Source organism: Dendrobates tinctorius, unplaced genomic scaffold (genome assembly GCF_039654945.1).
Source record: "Dendrobates tinctorius isolate UK_male_01 unplaced genomic scaffold, ASM3965494v1 ptg000008l, whole genome shotgun sequence".
Taxonomy (NCBI): Eukaryota; Metazoa; Chordata; class Amphibia; order Anura; family Dendrobatidae; genus Dendrobates; species Dendrobates tinctorius.
In genome coordinates, this window is record NW_027361676.1 from 64,853,726 (window position 1) to 64,874,994 (window position 21,269).

At 39.7% G+C, this 21,269-nt stretch overlaps 1 protein-coding gene across 10 annotated transcripts in view; it reads left to right on the top strand.

Annotated features, from left to right (window-relative positions):
* TENM3 (teneurin transmembrane protein 3) overlaps positions 1-21,269 on the top strand; it is a 1,679,324-nt gene that overhangs the window by 1,197,086 nt on the left and 460,969 nt on the right. For 9 of the 10 annotated variants that reach the window (XM_073577886.1, XM_073577891.1, XM_073577894.1 and 6 more), the window contains one exon: positions 14,366-14,569. The exons of the other annotated variant lie outside the window; for it this stretch is intronic. In XM_073577886.1, the coding sequence (XP_073433987.1) occupies positions 14,366-14,569 (204 nt within the window). The remainder of the gene's footprint in view (positions 1-14,365; positions 14,570-21,269) is intronic. 10 annotated transcript variants of the gene reach the window in all.

Genomic DNA, 21,269 nt, shown 5'->3' on the forward strand with positions numbered 1-21,269 from the left:
CCCGCTGAGCCTCATTACCTGAGGAGACCGGGCGCATGCGAAAGTATAACTTGCAGGCCTCCCGAAAGATGACAAATTTGCTGCGTTCCCCAGAAAATCGTTCAGGCAGCGGAATCTTAGGCTCTGCACCTGCACCAGCAGAAGCCGCTTGTACATTAGCTACAACCAGGCCCTGCTGCTGAACTGCCCCCTTCAACTCGGTGACCTGTACGGACAGCGCCGCCAACTGGCGGTTTATGGAAGTCATGGAATCCATGGAAAAATGCGTGGCCGATTATAATGTTATGCGAGGCTTAGGTCGAAGGAGGCTGACAAAACCCGGGCCCCTGCGGAGTCCCTCAAACTAGGGAAAACCCTGTCTGACCCTCAACCCAGGGTTTTTGCTAAAGGTGCAAATGCCTGAGCCTCCAGCCTCTCCTTATCTCCTGCTCAGCCCTAAGCTGAACCCTCCACCCTCCACCCAGTGAGTTGTCAAACCACCAAAACCCACACAGTAATGACAGACAGGGAGAACTCAAACCACACCGCGCCGCAACCACACAGGACAATACTATAATGTGAACAGGGCAAAACAAAGCACAAATATAGGAAGACGAAAAGGTAACAACGGATCATACGACACCAGCTATGAATTTCTCTCTCCAACACCTCCACTCCAGACCGGAACCACTTGGCACAAAACACAAGCTATAATCGGCGACGCCCACAGGCCAGCACGACTATTTAAAGACCGTGGGCGTGACCAAACATCCCACCTGATTTCCAGCTAGATTAACCCCAGATAACCTGAGTAAAATCAAGCCGGCGCCACTGAGGCTATAGTGGACGGAGATGGAACTACCGCTGCCTGCCGGACGCTTATGATTTTTGGAGGTGCAGTTCATGCTCTTTTTTTTGGCATATAGCAAGTTCTTTGGATGTTGTGGGGTCTTATGTGACCTGTTGGTGTCGTCGCTGACCTCTTGGGGTAATTTTGGTCAGCAGGCCACTCCTAGGAAGGTTCACCACTGTTCCATTTTGCCATTTGTGGATAATAGCTCTCACTGTGGTTTGTTGGAGTCTCAAAGCTTTTGAAAAGGTTTTATAACCTTTGTTCCAGACTGATAGATCTCAACTACTTTGTTTCTTATTTGTTCCAGAATGTCTTTGGATCGCGGCATGATGTCTAGCTTTTAGGATTTTATAGTCTATTTCACTTTGCCAGGCAGGTCCCATTTAAGTGATTTCTTGATTGAGAACAGCTGTGGCAGTGTCTAGGCCTGGGTGTGGCTAAGGAATTTGAACTTGGCTTCCCAAAAATGTGATAAACCACAGTTAATTTATGTTTTAAAAAGTGGTCTGAGGGCGATAACTTTTTTTACACAGGGTCCTGTAGGTTTGGATTTCTTTTTCCTGTAATAATAAAGACCTTAATTTTAAAACTGCATTTTGTGATTACTTGTGTTATCTTTGTCTAATATTTAAATTTGTTTGCTGATCTGAAACATTTAAGTGTGACAAGCGTGCAAAAGAACAGGGAATCAGGAAGGGGCAAACACTTTTTCACACAACTGTACATGTCCTGCTTGGATGGAAACGGTTCTACTGGAAGCATACAGAAGGGGTTCAGATCTGTAGATCTGTGAAGCTCCATGATTCCTTTAAAGAATAGACTAACTCCATATCTCCCTGTGTGAATAGACCACAGGTGTTACATGTACGCCTACAAATATGTTCCCAGTGATTCATGAATGTTTATAATTACACGTTTGATTTGTGTTTTTTTTTTTTCACATGTCATTCATTCTCTGTAATCATTACATTCATACCTGACACTGTTCTCATTGTTTCCATTGTCTTAATGTTGTTTTTCATGGCAATTTATCACTTTGTAAGTGCAGTTGTTGGAAGTGGAGTTATTGTTCGGGGTCAAGGGTATAGGATGTTCAGTACAATGCTGCTGCTATGGTTACTGCATTAGTTCCCGGGCTTTTTCAATGCTTTAAAACCTTGCTGCTATTTTTTATGTGATCTTGTGCAAATGCAAAGGGCCTGTGGCTTCCTATAAAGGGATTATGCATATGTAATGTCTTTTAACTGAAGAAGGAGATGCATTAGAAATAAAAGATGTACACATGTGTGAAAAATAAGACATACTATTATACCCTCACATCATTTTTTTAGCAGTTTCCGACATGAGTATTTATGAAAATTAAAGCCATTTTGTATTTGTAGCCTGGATAGCTGTCATATGTTGTGCTACATACATATATAATGTATATATGGGATTCTACACAATGCAGACTCAATAAAAGTAAGAGGCTAAGCACTGCCATAATCCTGAAAAATAAAAAGCGCAGACTAACCCAGATATTACACAATAAGTATTACTTTCTTCTATGAGCTCACTTTACAATACACTTGTGAGAAGAAGAAGCATATGGACACAATATACATGACTGAGCCGCTAGATACATCTACATCCACAGAATTCTGCACCAATAATACAGTAATACTTTATATTGTGGAAAAAAGAAACACGACCCCTTATAATAAAAGTGTTTCTGACATTCTAACTGCTCAGGGGTAATAAAGATATATTTAATGGCTCAACATGGCATATTTGGAACTTGAAGAAAGGTCTTAATTTACTTTATATTGCAATTTTTACATACATTAAAAATTCTTTGGCTCAGACTCTAACCAGACTGGAAGCAGAACAAGGAGTCGCACTTGTCCAGAATGGTATATATTGGCAGTTCCATTCTGCTTCAAATGTAATTCCAGAATTCCGGATATGAGGGTATGTGGGCGGCGTACATGTATCAAGAATGATGTATTCATAATGTGAAGTCAATGGCGGATCTCTTCTAGAAACCCTGGGAATATATTATATATAGACTGCTATGAGTATTAATGACAGCTCAGACTGGGGAAATGTTACAGTATCTTGTGCAGGTGCCTGGGCCGGCTTATATGTAGTCTACGTGCTTTCTTAATAATGAGCCCATACCCTGGAGTGACCTACCTGTGGGCTCTCATATGGCACCGTAGGATGGATTTAGATAACATCTGCATAAATGATCACCGAACGCACCTTATGGTCGTAACAGTTGCTTACAATTGGTTAAGGTTACAAAGAATCTCATTCCTGCCCTTGAAATATCATATTTTATATATAATTACTTATTCAAGGAAGTACAACTTTTTTTTAAAGGGGTAGTCATGTTCAGAAAACCCAGCTTTAAACAGGAAATTCAGAGATAATAGAGAAAGGATCATCTATGACATCCATCATTAACCAGAGCAGAGAGCAGCTACAAAGTTATGTCTTGCCTTGGAGGAACCATATACACACAAACAGTCCATTCATTTTAGTGGGCACTGTGTGATATTTTACTTACACTCTGATGGCGCTGTACTTGCTGTTGGTCGGGCATATCCAAACTGCCCTCACTGCTCCACCATTTGAACTGCTGGTATCCTGGTAGACCGCCCCCTTTATTAGTGATAAAGACTCTGTTATACTAGTGAAGCCAAATGTGTTATTCCCTAACATGAATGGCCTATATACACATATATATGTATATATACTGGTAGACCTAATAAATATATATATATACATATACTGTATATATATTCACACAGTGTCTTGCAATAATATCCACCACCACCCCCACCTCCCCTTGGCATTTTTGCCTTTTTTTTTTCCTCATCTCACAACCTGGAACTTCAGTGGGTTTGCATCAGTTCATGTAAAGAACATGCCTGCAACTGTGAACATTTGGCTTTCTTTTTATTCTGAAGCAAGCAAAAAATACGACAGAATAACTTGAAACTTCAGTGTGTATAACTATTCACCCCCCTAAAGTCAGTACTTTGTAGAGCCTCCTTTTGCTGCAATTACAGCTGTACGTCGCTTTGCATAAGTCTCTATGAGTTTTCCACATCTTGCCACTGAGATTTTTAGATTATTTCATCTGGTGAACAGCAGTCTTCAAGTCTGGAGTTTGACTAGACCACTCCAAAACATTTACACGTTTCCCCTTAAACCACTCGACTGTCACTTTAGCAGTATGCTCTGGATCATTGTCTTGTTACAAGGTGAACCTCCGTCCCTGTCTCAAATCACTGACAGATTGAAACAGGTTTTGCTAAAAAATATCCCTGTAATTCTCACATGATCCTGCCAGTTCCACCAACATGTTTCATTGTGTTCTTGGGATGATGAGCTGTGTTGGTTTTGCGCCAGACATAGCATTACCTTGGTGGCTTTGATCTCATCTGACCACAACACCTTCCTCCATACATTTGGGAAGTCTCTCACATGTCTTTTGGCAAACTCAAAATGAGCCTTACAATTTTTGTGTAAGTAAAGGGTATTTTCTGCCCACTCTTACATAAAGGCCACCTCTATGGAGTGTACGGCTTATTGGGGCCGTATGGACAGATACTTCAGTCTCTGCTTGGGACCTCTGCAGATGCTTCAGGGTTTCCTTTGGTCTCTGTGCTGCCTCTCTGATTAATGCCCTCCTTACCTGGTTGAGAGTTTGGCGGGCAGCCTTCCCTTGGCAGGTTTGTTGTAGTTCCATGTTCTTGCCATTTGATGATAATGGATTTGATGATGCTCCGGGGGATCATCGGAGAGTGGGATATTTTTTATAATCTAACCCAGACTTGTACTTCTCAGCAACCTGTTCCCTGCCTTGTTTGGAGATCTCCTTGCTCTTCATGGTGTTGGTTGGATAGTGGTGCCTCTTGCTTAATGGTGTTTCAGCCTTTGTGGCCATTCAGAAAAGGTGTGTATATACTGACAGACCATGAGAGACTTACAATAGATTGCACAAAGGTAGGCTTCCGTTCGCTAAGCATGTGACTTATAAAGATGATTTCTTGCACCAGAAATTCATAGCTTCATAGCAAAAGCGGTGAATACATTTGCACATGCCAATTTGAACCCATAAATTTAATTTGTGCCTATATTTTTTTCACTTCACCAATTTAGACAATTTAGTGCTAAAGCATCCCACACAAATCGAATTACAAAAATATTTACACACAGATTTTGCAAGCCACTGTAATATATACTGTATATTAGTGTAATGACAAAAAATTTTTTTTTATGAAACCATGTGCAATGGAGGAACTTTTATGGGTTATTTAAGAATAAGTATTGCTTTTTTTTGTTTTTTAAAAAAAGTTCCCCCTTTCATTCAAATGAAATAAGGCAAAAATTGTTTCCCCCCCCAAAAAAAGGACATGCAATTTTGCATTATTGAAACGATAAGAGTAATAACTAAGCAACTTTTATTATTCGTTTTTTAACAAATACGGTATAAAACAGTTAATTATAAGTACAATATGTACAAAAGAAGTGTTTAAAAATTATTTTTCCTATGAATTTTAGATTCAAAAATTTAATTTGTTTCGATTTCGCATGTAGTTCCTCCATCAGTTTTACAGCACGTTCAGCATTTTGGTTAGATCTGGGAATGTCAATTAATGACTCCTCGACCAACCAGTGCGCCTTCAAACACTTAATTGCCTTCTTCTTCTGCCTTCTCCGTTTCTCGCTGTTGAACAGAAAACTGAAGTTTCCAAGAATTTGGCAGTTCGTTGGCATCCGCGTGAGATTGGAGAGCTTTTCAACATATGGAATACTTGGATCCCTTTTATGTTGAGAATAGGAGGGCAGATTCCTCGTCCAGATAGACATGTTTGCCTTTACACTGTTGCTGGAATTTCTAGAAGACATTTTCTGAATGCCCTGTCCTGCACTTCTTGATCGTAAAACTTGAAGCTTTGCACTGAAAATGAAAAGATAATACTAAATTACAAAATATTTTAAAATATTCCAGAATGTTCTAGATGTGAATAAAATACCACTTTTTGTTACAACTTAGAAAGATATTTTCTTTATAGATTTAAATTAAAACACGAAAAATCTTTTTTTGAAAATTTTGAAATGAAAAAGAGGGGGAACTTTTTTGAATATTTTACAAATTTGATGATACTAATGTCATTTGTATGGAATTGTTCCACCAATGTAAGGGGTTTCATTTTTGTTTTGCAAAATTTTTAAAATAGTCATCACCCTACTGTATATATATATATATATATATATATATATATATATAGTATATTAAACACTTAATTCTAGCTGTATATACAGTATACTTTAGTTGTACAGTCATGGCCGAGAGTGTTAGCAGCAAGGAAATTGTTCCAGAGAATGAAGTATTTCTTCCAGAAAACTATTGCCAATACACTTGTTTTGTTTTATACACGTTTTATTTCTTTTCTTTGTGTATTTGAACAATGCAAAAAGAGAAAACAGATGAAAAAAAGGCAAATTGGGCATAGTTTCACACAAAGCCCCCATAATGGGTCGGACAAAATTGATGGCACCTTTACAAAATCGTAATTAAACAACTTTGTTTCAAGCATATGATGCACATCTGTGGAAAATAAGAGCTATGGGCAATAAGAAAATCACTACTGAAACCAGATAAAAAGGGAGATGTTGACTCAACTGTGTGTGCCACACTAAGTATGGAGAACATAATGAGGAGACGAGAACTGTCTGAGGACTTGAGAACCAATCTTTCTGCCATGACTGTGTATGTGATTCATGTCAGGGAAGCATTTGGTTTCAGTAGCATAATAGAGTCTTTATCACTAATTAAGGGGGCCAGAAACTGGGATCCCAGCAGTTCAAATGGTAGAATGGCTGCTAATTAATTCAGCAATCTATTTCACGGAATAACAGGAGGCACTGTGCTGAAAACTAACTATATACATGTAGCACAATCAGTTTATTATAGTACTTTAGTATTTCTTAATACAACTTTTATAATATACGTAGACACTTTTATACAGACCATAGAAATCCAAAGTGATGTAAAAGGCAATAACATCAGAACTCATATGGCAATATGACAACTCATCGGGTACAAACAATGACATCACAATCAGCTATAGTCCATGACCTAAGATCGTACAAGTTTATCTCTACCTGACAAGTTGTCATTTTGCCATTTCTACCTATTGTGATGTCACTGCTTATGATGGATGACTTGTGATGTCATTGTTTATACCTTATGAGTTGTCATATTACCAATGACATCACAGCTCATCAGTCTTAAAGAGGACCCATCACTTGTCATAAATATATCATTTTGGATCTGGTGCTCATGTTGTGTTCTTCTAATGTGTGGTTTATTTTTTGTTCTTAAGCCTCTGTGTTGAATAGATATGGCCTTTTCTTCCCTTAGGCTATGTGCACACGTATGCAGAAAATTTCTGCATAAAAACCGGACTCCTTCCCAGAAAACGCGCGTTTCTGCCACGATTTTTGCGCGTGTTTGCTGTGATTTTTGCTGCGCGTCCCCAGACACATAGAAAATAGCTAGAAATGCGGAATTTTCCACGAAATTAATGAGCATGCTGCGTTTTTTACCGCGAAGCGTTTTTTTTTTCTCGAAAAAAAAACTCATCAATATGCACAAAAAGTGCAAAGTGCATTAAAATGAATGGAAAGCTTCTTTTAAATGTTTTTTGAGCGGATTTTTTGAGAAATCCGCTGGAAAAATGCGAAAAAAAATGCTGTGTGTGAACACAGCCTAAATGTTAAAGAAGTCTTTTCCCAGCATGAGTCATCATAACATCATCCTCAAAGTCCCTGTTGGAAGGGAGGAGCTGGGCAAGGGTCAGTAGTTGAAGTGGGGTTGGAGCTGGGCTGCTAGGGACTTTGCAGTGATGTAGACATGTAGTTCTAGTAATGACTTACACAGGGAAAAGAGACTTCCTGTTTTATATAAAGCTTAGAAAGATCCAGCTAGTCTGTTTTCAGTCACGTGATGTCATAGACCTAATGGAAAATAGAAGAATTAACTGGGGAGAAAGGCAAAATGAGCAATGGTAAGTACACAGTGCTATATCATAAGATGATTGCAATTTTTTAAAAGGATAAAACTTGGGAGTGCTTCTTTAAAGTCATCTTTTTAGCTATGTAGGTGTCGTCCTAAACTATTATCTAAAGGAGTCTCTTTGGGGCCCCATCCACATCATTAATAAGCTTTGATATACATACATGGAGGAGGGCCATATCTCAGTATGGGAGAAGCCCAAGAACATAGGGACAGCATATATTCACCTATATTCAGGAGAACAGCGGCATTTACAGCTCGTAAATAATTACGTATTGATCACAAGTGATAGATCCTCATTAAGCAGTGACACCAGAGCTTATAGTACAAGTTATAAATGTTAATTTCGCAACTCCTCGAATATGAAACAAAAATGACTACATTGGGGTCCACACGGCAGGAGCACTCAAGCGTGTCTGCACCTGAGTTTGGCTTTTGCTACCCTTATAGTGTACCCTCTCACACCTATTCTGACTTGGCTAAAAATAAAAAGAGAAGCAATATTCATTGGAACACGGAGAAAAGCCGGGCAGATTATGCAGTGTCCGACAGTTCAGAAGGCCTTCTACTCTTCTCGCTCATCACGCCCTCGCTGCAGGGTTCTCCGTTCTCACGCATAATACTTTAGCATATATCTTCATATCTAATTAGATGAATGGATAGCAAAGACATCTCCAGCAAGGAAACGCAATTCTCTATTAGTTTATAGTAAGTTGCGTCCCCTTTGGAAAGCTTTGCCAGCATCCCATTGTTTTATTTGTATTAATAAAGAATTGGCCAGCTACACGATACCTTCCGGAATTCTTTCCGTCAGCCACAATGAGTTCTTTTAGTATTTTAGCCATAGGAAGTAAGAGAATGGCTCAGTTATAAATTGTTACGCTTTGTAAAGGCTGAGCAAGAGCACTTTTCAATAGCATTATTTGCATGTAGAGTTTTAATTAAGAGATAACTGTCGCCACAGGTTGACTGCATAAGGCTGCAGTATCCAGCAGAGAGATAAATGCCAGTGCCAAGTTTTACAGGTTGACTAGAAAACAGGGGGTCTATAGCAGAAAATGGATTTAAAATTAAAAGCATGAACAAAGTGCTGCAGAATTTAGTCAAGGTGGGAAGATTGAAAAAAAAAAAGTGTTTTTACCTTTAGAACTCTCTATGTGACATTTCTCCTACAGCTAAACTTATAGCTCGCCTTGGCACTCCCAGTGACTTCTGCCTACTCACTGTAGTGGTCAGATGGGAAAAAAAGTGCTAGCGCTGAAAAACTTACAGAAGTTATTTAAACATAGCATTGCATTAGCTCACACTTGGGCTGTAAATTTAAGGCTGGAAAATAGACTTGAAAAAAGACATTTTAGTCTTAAACAGAAGGACTGTAACCAGATTTCCCAATACTAATCATAGACATTATTGTATAGATCTCCTAAGCCTGATGTGACTGGTTTACTTTCAATGAAAAATCCATGTCGAAATGATTGAATAATCCTTTGTATAGGTTTTTCTGCCTCATATTGAAATGAGCATTTTATGAATCTAGCAAGAGCATCCTATAATTTGTATATGGATTTTCAAATTTAGGACACCAGCCTCATCAGGTCTAAAAGATCCATTGTATTGTAAAGTCTGATGTAATAAACATTAGACTAAGGTCAGCTGAACCTGCTGATTTTTTTTTTAAAAAAATGAGAATTCCGATCTCTTTGAAAAGTTGCTAAATCTTTATGCAATGTTGAAATGCTCAAAAAGGCTAGTTTCTCCCAGCTCTGGAGTTGCACGCCATTTTATGAATTGGGAGCTCACTCTGGCATGCCCCATTACGCCCGGTGTGAATAACGCCAGTCTTGAAGAATCGGGGCAACATGTTTTGAATATACAGGGAAAATGTATTTATGTGTCAGGGACATATACTGATGAGATATGTTCTTTTTTTCGTTTTTGTGTCACCTCGTCTTTGAACAAATGATGCCATGATCCAAACTGAGAAATTGGATCAGAATTTCAGATGATTAAATCGTCTACCTAATTTGTTATCTATTCTATTTTATTTCTAAACACTGTTTTTCAGTGATTCCTTTGTGATTCCGTTCATACTGCACCCACATACACAAATGATACACCATTTGAAAGGTAAACTTGCCCCCTTCAGCAAGAAAATAGCCAAACAAAATACAGTTTAAACATTAATTTTCATAAACCTGCAATAAGGAAAAATGACCTGCAGGTGGCACCACAGTACCCCAAAGCACACTACCAACACATCTGTAAACATGCACTGCTTCTTTGCTGATTACTTCGCCCCACACACACACATGATACACCATTTGAAAGGTAAACTTGCTCCCTTCAGCAATAAAATAGCCAAACAAACCACACATCCACGATTTTATCACTAAATACAGTTTAAACATTCATTTTCATTAACCTGCAGAAAGACACAATGGCCTGCAGGTGGCACCTCAACCAGAAAACATTTTTTGGCCTCTACTTATCACAACAATTTATTGTATTACCAATCTATCTACATATATAAATACCTGTCTGTGTTCATCAGCTCATGAAATACATTTACATTTGACCAGCTTGCTTTTTCTGAAATTGCCTGTGCCCCCGACGACCAATGTGCGAAAATTTTGCACGGGCCAAGCTAGTTTTACTGAATTTACTCAACGATTTGTCCCCTTTCATGTATTTTTTATTCCACAGGCTCATTGATCTATGAAATAACAAATTGAACTTTTCTACCCTCCCCTGGTCTAGGCGCTGTTTTTCTGCTGCTTTGATCTTTATTGTTTGGCTGCAGCCTGCAGCTGTGAAATTTTGTCAACACCTCTATGATCTCAGCCAATCGCTGCGTCCGGCACAATCCGCTGAACGCAGTGATTGGCTACAGTGGGGATGTCATAATGACAGTGCGGCAGTCAATCAACAAAGACCTGAGTAGCAGCGGAGACACAGCACTGGACCTGGGGAGGACAGGAAACTACAGTTTATGTTATAGATCTCTGAGTCTATGGCCTAAAAACAGTTGAAATGGATTTAGGATCTCAATCCTACCCCCTGCCCAGTTATATTTATGTAGTTGGATCCAATGCTGAGATCCCATAGCAATTTCTTGCAGGAAATTTTGGAAGACCTTCACTCTGCAGCAGATAACTTCTCTGGAACCTACATAGGATATAACTGTGTGAGCGAGTGAACAAAAATATTCCCAGTCCTGGTCCTTATGACAACTATCACATCGCGGTGTGTGCAGGACAGAAGCATTATGCCTATCGGACTCCATTGTGTTCATGTATATATTTTCTTTCTTTTTACTTTGATTTTCCATTTAGGTTCCAATTCTAAGCAATAGGCTTCATTTTATTAGTCGAAACTTTGTGTGCAACGTTGTCTCCGCAGAATGATATAGTGCCGCCTACAATGGGTCATTATTGCCTTTTTCATGTATATTAGTTCTGCTCTTGGACTGAAATGTAAGCAGCCTATGAAACTAATAAGATTATATATTAAATAGCTTAATCTCTCTAACCTGCAATATCCTCATAATTAGCTTTCCGCTGCACATCTTATTAATGCGCTTTGTGTGGAGATGAAATTGGTCAAATAAGGGAAATAAAATATTAAATAATGCAGATTCGTATGTTTCTTTATGAATGGAAATCACACATCCATTTAGCTGAATTCCCTAAACTTGCGCAGATATTTTTAGTTCTTGAAGTCTGGATAATTCTCCGACTGCTCGTTATTGCATTATAATGAATAAATGATCAAGTGGGAACATATGTGCTTGTAGATGCGTTGTATGCCCCCAGATCCGCGAATACGGAGCGCTGCAGAAGTGTCCAGATTATTAGAGGAAATTGAATATAAAGCGCCGGAGATAAGGCGTTCTCCAGAGATTAGGAGGCGTCCGGGTAACCGCGGTATTATATCTCGGTGCCATATTGTACTTATTTTGGTAATGTTTTACATTCCAGATAAAACTTCACATTGGCCATAAAGCTGAGATCTGCTCACTAATAGATCCGCGCTCATGATTAGTTACAACGGGAGATGATTAAAAACATATATTGAGTGCCTTCAGGAATTGGATCTTTGACTGTATCTTGTAATGTATCGAGCCGGCATTACTTGTAAACCCCGGAGACAATCCGCGCCGAGTGCTTATACATTCTGATACTCTGGGAGAAAATTACAGTTTAATCCTATAGAAAACCATTGATGTGTTGCCACCAAATGTAATATTTTGACAAAGCGTGTAATCCAATGTAAACTTGTGATAAATTGTTGTATAGAAAGGTATTTACCTTGGAAAATTATTGACGGCTCTTATGAGCTGTGATATTGATGCATTCCACGGGCTCGAGTAAGAAATTGCAATCTGTGTTGTGGTTCCGGATGTTGAGGTGTTACCCTGTATGGCTGCTCCCGGAGAGGTTACCTAGATGTGTGGGCTTGTTTTCAGCTTTTCATTAGTATTGGATGAAGACAGAAAGCACATCTTATATTGTTATACACAGGGATTGTTTTTTTTCGGGGGTCCGTATATTATATAGGATATTGCAACAACAAATATGATGTAAGAAACATGGATTTAGCAAAGAAAAAAACAAACGAAATGCACAAAAATAAATATATTTCCCATCACTTCTTCCTTTAGTATTCATTTTTTTATCCTATTTCGCCTCGTATTGCAATTAAGAAAGTCACTGTGCGTCTCAGGAGCTGAGCCACGTCCAACCTATAACCCGCTAAGATAACTGACTGCAGTACATGCCTCCCCCTTCTGCAGCGCGCTCCTCATAGGCAAAGCCCCAGAAAGGGAACTGATCGGCAGAAGATTAAAGGTTAAATTTGTCAGCAAGATTTCATCCACCAAACTATTTAAATACACATGTGGTTCATTCAAAGACAAGTCCAGAGATACCTTTCCATGGCCAGTCTGTTCCTCCAAGACTGAGATATAAGTGTTTGAACTGATATGCAAATGAGAGTGTAGATCTGAAGCCTCTGCCACTCCAGCTCTATTCCCAGTCAATGCTGCCCCCTCCTGCTTGACTGATGGCTCCTTTGCCTGAAGTGACACAAAAGCAAGGCTGTCAGTCAAGCGAGAGGAAGCTGCGCTGGGTGGGGAATAGAGCTGAAGTGACAGATTTTAGATCTACAGATAGCTCTTTAGCCTGATTTGCATATCAATTCAAACACTGATTTCTCAGTAATAAAGGAACGGACTGGCCATGTTGTTGTATTGCTGAACTTGTCTTTGAAAGCACTACATGCACGTATTAATAGTTTGGGGTGTAAAATCCTGCTGACAGAGTCCCTTTAACCCTTGTGTTTTCTGTAGGTTTTCTGCAAAATAGTTTATTTCATGCAGAAATTGCTAAAATCTGACTAATGGTGGGAACATGTTTAGCATTAATTTCTATGTTTAGTGCTCCTTTAAAAGGGTCTTCCATAGGTGATAACTAGTGGATCAGTGGGGTCTGACAGCCAAGATCAACCATCCACTGACCATTCTCTGATTGACCAAACTCGAAACTTATGTTTCCTGCCTTAATGGAGTGATAGTCGTGCATGTGCCCTACTGCGCCATACAATGTCTATGGGACTAGAGGAGATCGCTGTGTCCCTTAGACATTGAATAAAATGACTGTGCACATGCCTGTTCTTCTGAAAATGGAGAGGGCTTAGCAGTCAGCCCTCCACCAATATACTAGTCATCACCTAGTCTGTGAAAATCAAAAGGATTGTCCCATTCTGTCTATACCTCAGAGGAAAGTTGGCCGCATCTGATGTGTATAGTGGCCCCCCACTCTCCCCAGGCAGACCATAAAATATAGCCCCAGCATTACGTGCCACCATAGGATGCTCACCATTTATAAAGGATGCAGCACTGCTAAAAATAGGAGAAAATCATCGTTGCCACCAGTGTAAGAAGTTGGAGGCATGATGTTTGCTTTCTACCCAGTCAGATAATTATTTTCTCACACCTATAATGAAAGTGGCAGATGGAGAGGAGCTCGGCCGCGGGATGACACGGCAGTAATACGCCGTGTGATTTTTGTTTTTGGGCAGGGTGCTCCATCTACAGGCAGGATTGCCGTCCTCTCGTTCTCTGACTCTGGCAATTAGCAGGTGTGACACGCCGGTACTGAGTGCGTCCATTCTGCTAGGCCTTATGTGAGCCAAGTGACAACACGAATTACCTGACAGCGCCATTATGGAGCCGTGGCCTTGTAAATGCTCCCTATGCTTTTCTTTTTTAATTTAACTCTTCATGCATGAGTGAGATCTCAGAAGGCTGGATTAAGTCCAACCTCGGAGCCATCATTACGTTTTTTGCTGCCTAATATTTCTTTCCTTATGTTATATACATATTCTATGTTGTGTTATTTTCCTTCCATTGCACGCTGTCATGCATGCCTTTATTACAACATGTTTATTTTTATCCTTAGGTTCTCCCATGCCATCCTCATCTTCTAGTCCTTCAGTCACTGAGCATTTACCTTCCCTTTCTCCATCACCCCATCTCCATGACAACCAGAGGTGGTTATTAAGTGCTAGTGCCAAGCAGTCAATTCAGGACTCTGATGACGAGTTTAATGCCAGCGCATGTTTGGTGCATCCGACGTACCTGTCCGAGAGTGTCCTATGTCATGGTAAGCACAGAACACCTTGTCCGCTCACGTCTTCAGTGTATTCTGTGTGAAATGCCACTATTCTCTTCTAAAATCACATTTTATGAACTGTTCTTCCACAGGGTAATGTTCTGTTGCACAATATCGGTTTTATAGCTTTGTTCATCCTGTGCCTCCTGGTTCACAAATAGATTCTAAAATAAATATATTAATTAATGAATTTAAAAATGCATTGAGCACATTCACTTATAGTGAAGCTGGTAAAAAAATATAATTCTGACGTGCAGGTTTAATACTTAGTGGTGTGAGTCTTAGAATTTTCTACATATTTTCTTCATAAACTTATTCTTATGCGACATCAGATTTTCTATTTTTTATTATCATTCTTAAAGTGGACCAAACCAAACAAGTGAGACAAAAATATTAGACTTTTTCATTTTTTTTATTGAGGGACATGAAACAATATGACATTATTGTGAGTGGTAAAAGTATGTGAACCTTTGATTTCAGAATCTTGTGTGGCCCTATGTGCAGCAATAACTGCATCTCAGCGTGTCCGGTCATTGTTGTTAGTCCTCCACGTTGGCTTGGAGCCTCCCTACAAAACAGCTTCAGCTTGTTATATTGCTGGGTGAGGTCCTTCTATAACATTTCCATGAGATTAAGTTCGGGACTTTGACTTGGCCAATCCTAAACTTTGGACCAGAAATGTTTGTTCTGGTCTTGATGGTGGCATGTTGGGTCTGGCTCTCCTGACAAGTGACATTTTTGTGCTTCGTCTCATTCAATAGTCAAATTTGAAGTGTTTTATCGAGTAGAAACATCTCAAAAATTGGCATGTTCCTTCTTATTCCATATGGAAAACACAGCACCATGGGCACTTTTTCTGATCAGATGAGCAGGAAGCTTAATTAATGAGCATGCTTTTTTCTTGTGGATTTTGGAAAAGAATCTGCTCCAAAATCCACCTAAAAGTAGGCTGGGTTAATATTTGTGTGGAAGGCGCCACAGATATTATTTGTCTAAAAAATAAAACAATATGCAGTACTTTTTTCTACAAAAATTATGGATACTATGACAGAACCTGAAAAACCCCACTGTAAGTCAGCGAGAACCATCAGGCTCTATCGGAACCCATCATTTAACTATGGGGTTCTGACACTCCATCTTTTTTCTTATGGTTCCTTTGATGGCACAAAAAAACAAATTATTATGTAGGTGTAAACTCAACATATATGTATACTGTGAACATCTATGATATTTATCCTTCTATCTATTATCTATCTATCTCAAGATCTATCATCTCTTTCTATCATCTATCTATCTATCTATCATTTATATATCTACTGATCCATCTATCTACTATCTATCCTATCTATCTATCTATCTATCTATCTATCTATCTATCATCTCTCTCTATCATCTATCTATCATCTTTCTCTATCATCTGTCTATCATCTCTCTGTCATCTATCTATCTATCATTTATATATGTACTGATCCATCTATCTACTATCTATCAATCTATCTATCTATATTTATATCTATCATTTATTTATCTACTTATCGATCTATCTATATATATAACACATATAGTGAACACATACTGAATCAGGTTTCTGAGCTGTCTAAAAGAAAGCCGTCTTTGTTGTTGCGGATCTCAGCTTTCAGCAGAATTGTTCAGTGCTTGGGAATTGTGGGAGGATGATTCTACTGAAAGCTGAAATGTGCAGCAGGTTATGAGCCCCGGGCTCTTCATCACCAACATCGGGAAGAGAACTAGCCCTAACAAACCAAAGAGGTCAATCAGTACAGTAGTAACAATTGCTGACAATTAAGACAGCGCCATCAGCTGATTGCTCAACACAGCTCCTTGCATAAGTCTGAGGCTGTTGTGCACTCTAAAATGTATTGCCCGTAGCTACCAATCACAGCACGACTTTCAATTTAGCAGAGCAGTTTAAGAAATAAAAGCTGAGGTCTGATTGGCTACTGTAGCAATAGTTTTGATAAATGAGGCCCATCTAGTTCTTCAGTGCCGAGAACGATGCTGTAACTCTAGCATTTAGCTAACGGAGTTAAATCCTGGGCCGCGGACCCACCTTTATTAGCTCAACATGCTTTATGGGGTTATCAAAGCTGACAACCCAGCGCATATATCTAGGAGACATCTTTGTCTCATGCTGCCCTAGTAATGCTGGCGTCATCGCACCTTTATTATTCTCACTCTATAACAATTTGATATATTGTCCGTCTTGCTTAATTCCATCCATAATTTTCCATTTTCATTTCTGGACAGAACTCCGACAGTCTTTCAGTGATTTATTTGGCTTGAACACGCAAGAAGACATCCTTTCCCTTTCTGCACAAATATTAAAAGAAAAGGTTGGAATGTAATGAAAGGAAAGGGAAATGTGTGATTATTCGTTAAATCCAGTGTTTCCTGTGTGTAGATAAACCTGTTCTTTGAAATGCATTGCAACACTGCATATTGCAGGCAACCTGTTAGTCTGATCAAATACTGCCCAGAATATATATCAGCATTGTGCGCTTTTAGAAATCCTCTCAGATCTGATGAAGGGAGAAGGTTAGCTCCCAGGAGCTTATGAATATAAAGTTTACACAGCACCACAGATGGAATGATACATTTCTTTTTCTATAGATTTGGGGAAGCTTGAAGTTGTATTCATTATGCTGCTTTTCTTATGCTAAATGTAATATGTATGTTACAACCAGTGACCTTAAGGGGTTGTTTGCCCTGTAGTCTTGATTAAAATAATAATATTTTATCCTTTTCCTGGTCCAGACTCAAGATTATGCTGATGTTCGGCAAACGGAGCTACAAGTAATGCACCAATTACTGACATTAAACAGTTCTTGTATAAGTGATCATGATCGCTTATCCCAAGGACTCGTTCAGACGACCGAATTATCCCTCCGACTAAACAATGGATCATACTTGGACTATTGTTATTCCATGGGGCTGTGCAGATGTTAGATATTTTCCTCGGACACAGCCGATACTTGGATCACACTCTGCCATGGAAACCGTCGACTTCCACAGACTGACAGAACGAAGAAGATGGAGAATTTGTTTCTCCATCTTCTCATCCGATAGAATCAGATGACACTGTGCTCACACTCTGATCTGCATAATTGACCCTATTCTCTCAGATGACAGAATACAGGTCGTCTGCACCTGCCCAAAGGATACATGATAAACATCTGATCACTGGCACCCTCATTGATCACTAAAACAGGGATCCTATTATGTTAGTGTGGTACAGAGCGCGCTGATCTGGCATCAGTCGAACATCCCTTCGGCGGATATTAGCTACTCACAGATGGCACCCTTACAAAATCCAGCTGCTGCAGCATCTCAAAGAGGATGACCCAGATCGGCGAGCTGAATTTGCAGACTGGGCAAAACAAAAATTGGAACAGGACTCTCAGTTTACACAGAACATTATGTTCAGTGATGAGGCAAACTTTTTTGGGTGGGCCATTTATATGGATACACCTAAATAAAATGGGAATGGTGACAGTTTTCTTGCGTAGGGTGTCTTGCACTGAAATCTGCTGCAATGACCTGGGTACTGCGTTCACCAGACATCAACACAATTTCTATCCGCTCCTCACATGTCAACCTCTGCGACATGTCAATGGCTGTAAACAAAGAGAAACTTGTTAATAACTCATGAAAGAATTAAGTTACGTTAAAAGCAAGCACACCATTGTTTTTCTTGTGAAATTCTCAATAGGTTTGAAAAATCAAGTTAGATCCAAAATGGCCAACTTCAAGATGGCAGCCACCAATCTTGAAAAGTTTTCTCCCTCCCATATACTAATATGCCACAAACAGGAAGTTGATATTACCAACCATTCGCACTTTATTTAGGTGTATCCATATACACGACCCACCCTGTATTGTGTTTTGGCCATTAATAGGCACTGATCGTCTATATACTAGTCAATCAGCTCTCGGTCACTGGCCACTGTACACCAGCTGATTTACAATGACGATCGTTATTACGGTTGTTCTGCCCCATAAGCATTTCCTTCTCAATAGCACATGTACTGTTTGCAGGGAGCGTGGTGCTGCCGATAGCGATGATTTTTATGCTGGCATCAACTATCTGATCATCCAACCAATGATTATTATTACATTAAGTGATTAAACATTCATATTAGGATTTTCTGCTTGAGATGCCTTTCTTCATGTTGTGATTTCCCTTGTGCTTCCTAATCATGTAGTTAAAGGAGTTGTCGAAATAGAACAAGTTATCACCTATAGGATAAATGATAGCTTGCTGATTGGTGAGTCCCACTGCTGGTAGGGCTGAATATTTTTACCCCCAATGGGGAACTTTTGTCCCTGTTACAAAACATCATGGTAGGTCAGACGCCTCACTGCCTCCCCATATTTTCCTTTTTTAGTTGCTGCAAAAAGCCTCAAAGGGAAAGTTCTCCACTCTGCTAATTGGTGCGGGTCCCAGTGGTCCGACCCCCCACTGATAAACCAGTTATCCCCTATACTGTGGGTGGGTGATAACTCTTGTTCACCGAACATCCCCTTTAACTGATGTTTTCCCAACTTATATTCAGCTAGGAATTTCAGAACTGCAGTAACAATGTCTTTCATATTGATGCTTAAAAGTCGCTCCAGTCTTAAAAGGAAACACAGATTGGTCAGAGAGAAGAAAGAAACATTATCTTAATACAGTTTCCCTGACTATAATCTCTCTCCTATGGACTCTCTAACCAGGCTGGCGTAGTCTCATCACAGCTGGCGTTTCTCGGACCGGAGTGTAGCCAGATATTGCCATAGTCTGTGTGCAAGACAACTACACATGGCAGTATGGCACGAGAGGCATTAGTCAGTATGGTGAAGCATTGTGTGACACTCCAGATGGTCAGAAAAGGCCTGACTTCAAGGCTTCTTGGTGCTGATGTAAGCAAAGGATCAAATGTTGCTTCCATTTTAATTGCTTACTCCAGACTCCGGCACAATCAGATTTTTCATTTCTGCTTCTAAGACATTAGAATAGAGATGATAGATTCTAGAAAACATTGTAATTGAAGGAAGCCAAATGCCACAATAGAGCCTCAACCATCCATCATAAATGTAAAGTTGTTTTTATTAGATCCATTAAATCATTTACTGTGAAATTGTATCCATGTAGGAAATAGCCCATTTGTATTTCCTGCTATGAGAATATTATATGCCTACTCATTGTGCAATGGATTTTGTCTGCTGCTAGATTTTAAAAACATTGGGACGACGTTACTGATTTCTCCATAATACGAGCAGGTTAAAGTGCAAATGTCACTTTGGGTCTCGAATGACATTTACAGAGATTGTGATAATGGGAACCCACCAGTATCCCACCATGTACAGGGCACATGGATCTTGGTCTTCCAGGCAAAGTGGTCACAGAAATAAAATGTATATGGTAGCAGTCTTTAGATACGACAGGTCATGCGTAGTCACAAGGTACCATACAAGATTATAAACATATGACCAATTTGGCATAGACCTTAAATTAATATTATCAACCAGAGAATTGGTATTGACCTTAGGGGCAAAATGAATAATGCCATCACATCTCCAGGTATCATCAGCTAGGAAGCCATATGCAGGAAGCTGGGGAACCTTGCCTTTTACGTTTTGAAGAGAGGGTTGATATTCTTCTCTATGACCAGAGATGGTGATAATGTTTTGATAAATGGCCCTTTAAAGTAAATTATCCTGTAACAAAAACATTATTACAAGTACCATTGTTACCACAATAATTATAGTTTTTGAAGAGTAGACTGTGTTTGGCTCACAGTGGAAGAGTTTTTACGGTTGCTGCCATGTCTCCTCTTGGCAAAGACAAGCAGTTTTAATGCTTCCCACACACTCTTATTTTGCTGATCACTCTCCATAGCTCCATACAGGCCTCTTCTTGTCTCCTGTCTTCTGGTCCACAACCGCTGCCTTCCAGTCTTCATTAGCCCCACTGCATGACCAACCACACTATCGTCCAGCATCTCACCTGGAGTACATCACACTTTCCAAATGGTGTTAAACCTCCATTTCTGGACACTCCTATGCCCTTACATGACCACATGGTGGCACAGTGTTTCAGTGTCACAACGCTCAGCCTTCAGGTAGTAGCCATGTCTTCCTGAACCACGCTACATCTCCTTAATGTGTTCCTCAGACGTCCTTTTGCTGTCACAGCTTTACACACATAACAATTGTGACCTGTCCTTATCCTGACCTGCAAAACAAGATACATTTACATGGATGTACATGGTAGAGATGAGACTAACGAGCAGTCACTCAGCAAAACCAACAACCAAAAATAGGTCTGCATTTAGACAGTCCCATTCATGGCTGCTAAACGACCACCGATTGTGATCTTCAGGACCTGCTATCGGGAAAAGAAGAATCAGAGTGAAACACGTGTCGGGGCAGAGGGACTTCACCGCTTTCACCGGGCTTGTGCAATAAAAGGTATAGGATTCACTTTGGCACTTTAACTGTACCGTTGCTTCCTGCTGGGCTGAGTTGCTTATGCCCACAGTTGTGGCTGACAGCGATTAGGCTTACATTACACCAACAGGTCCATACATGAGATATGCTTATATAGCAGCCATTTCTTCATTGATTACTTTTTGTTGGACCGTTGCTCTGCACAGTTTCCTTTTATTGGCACCATATGCAGTGACCTTTT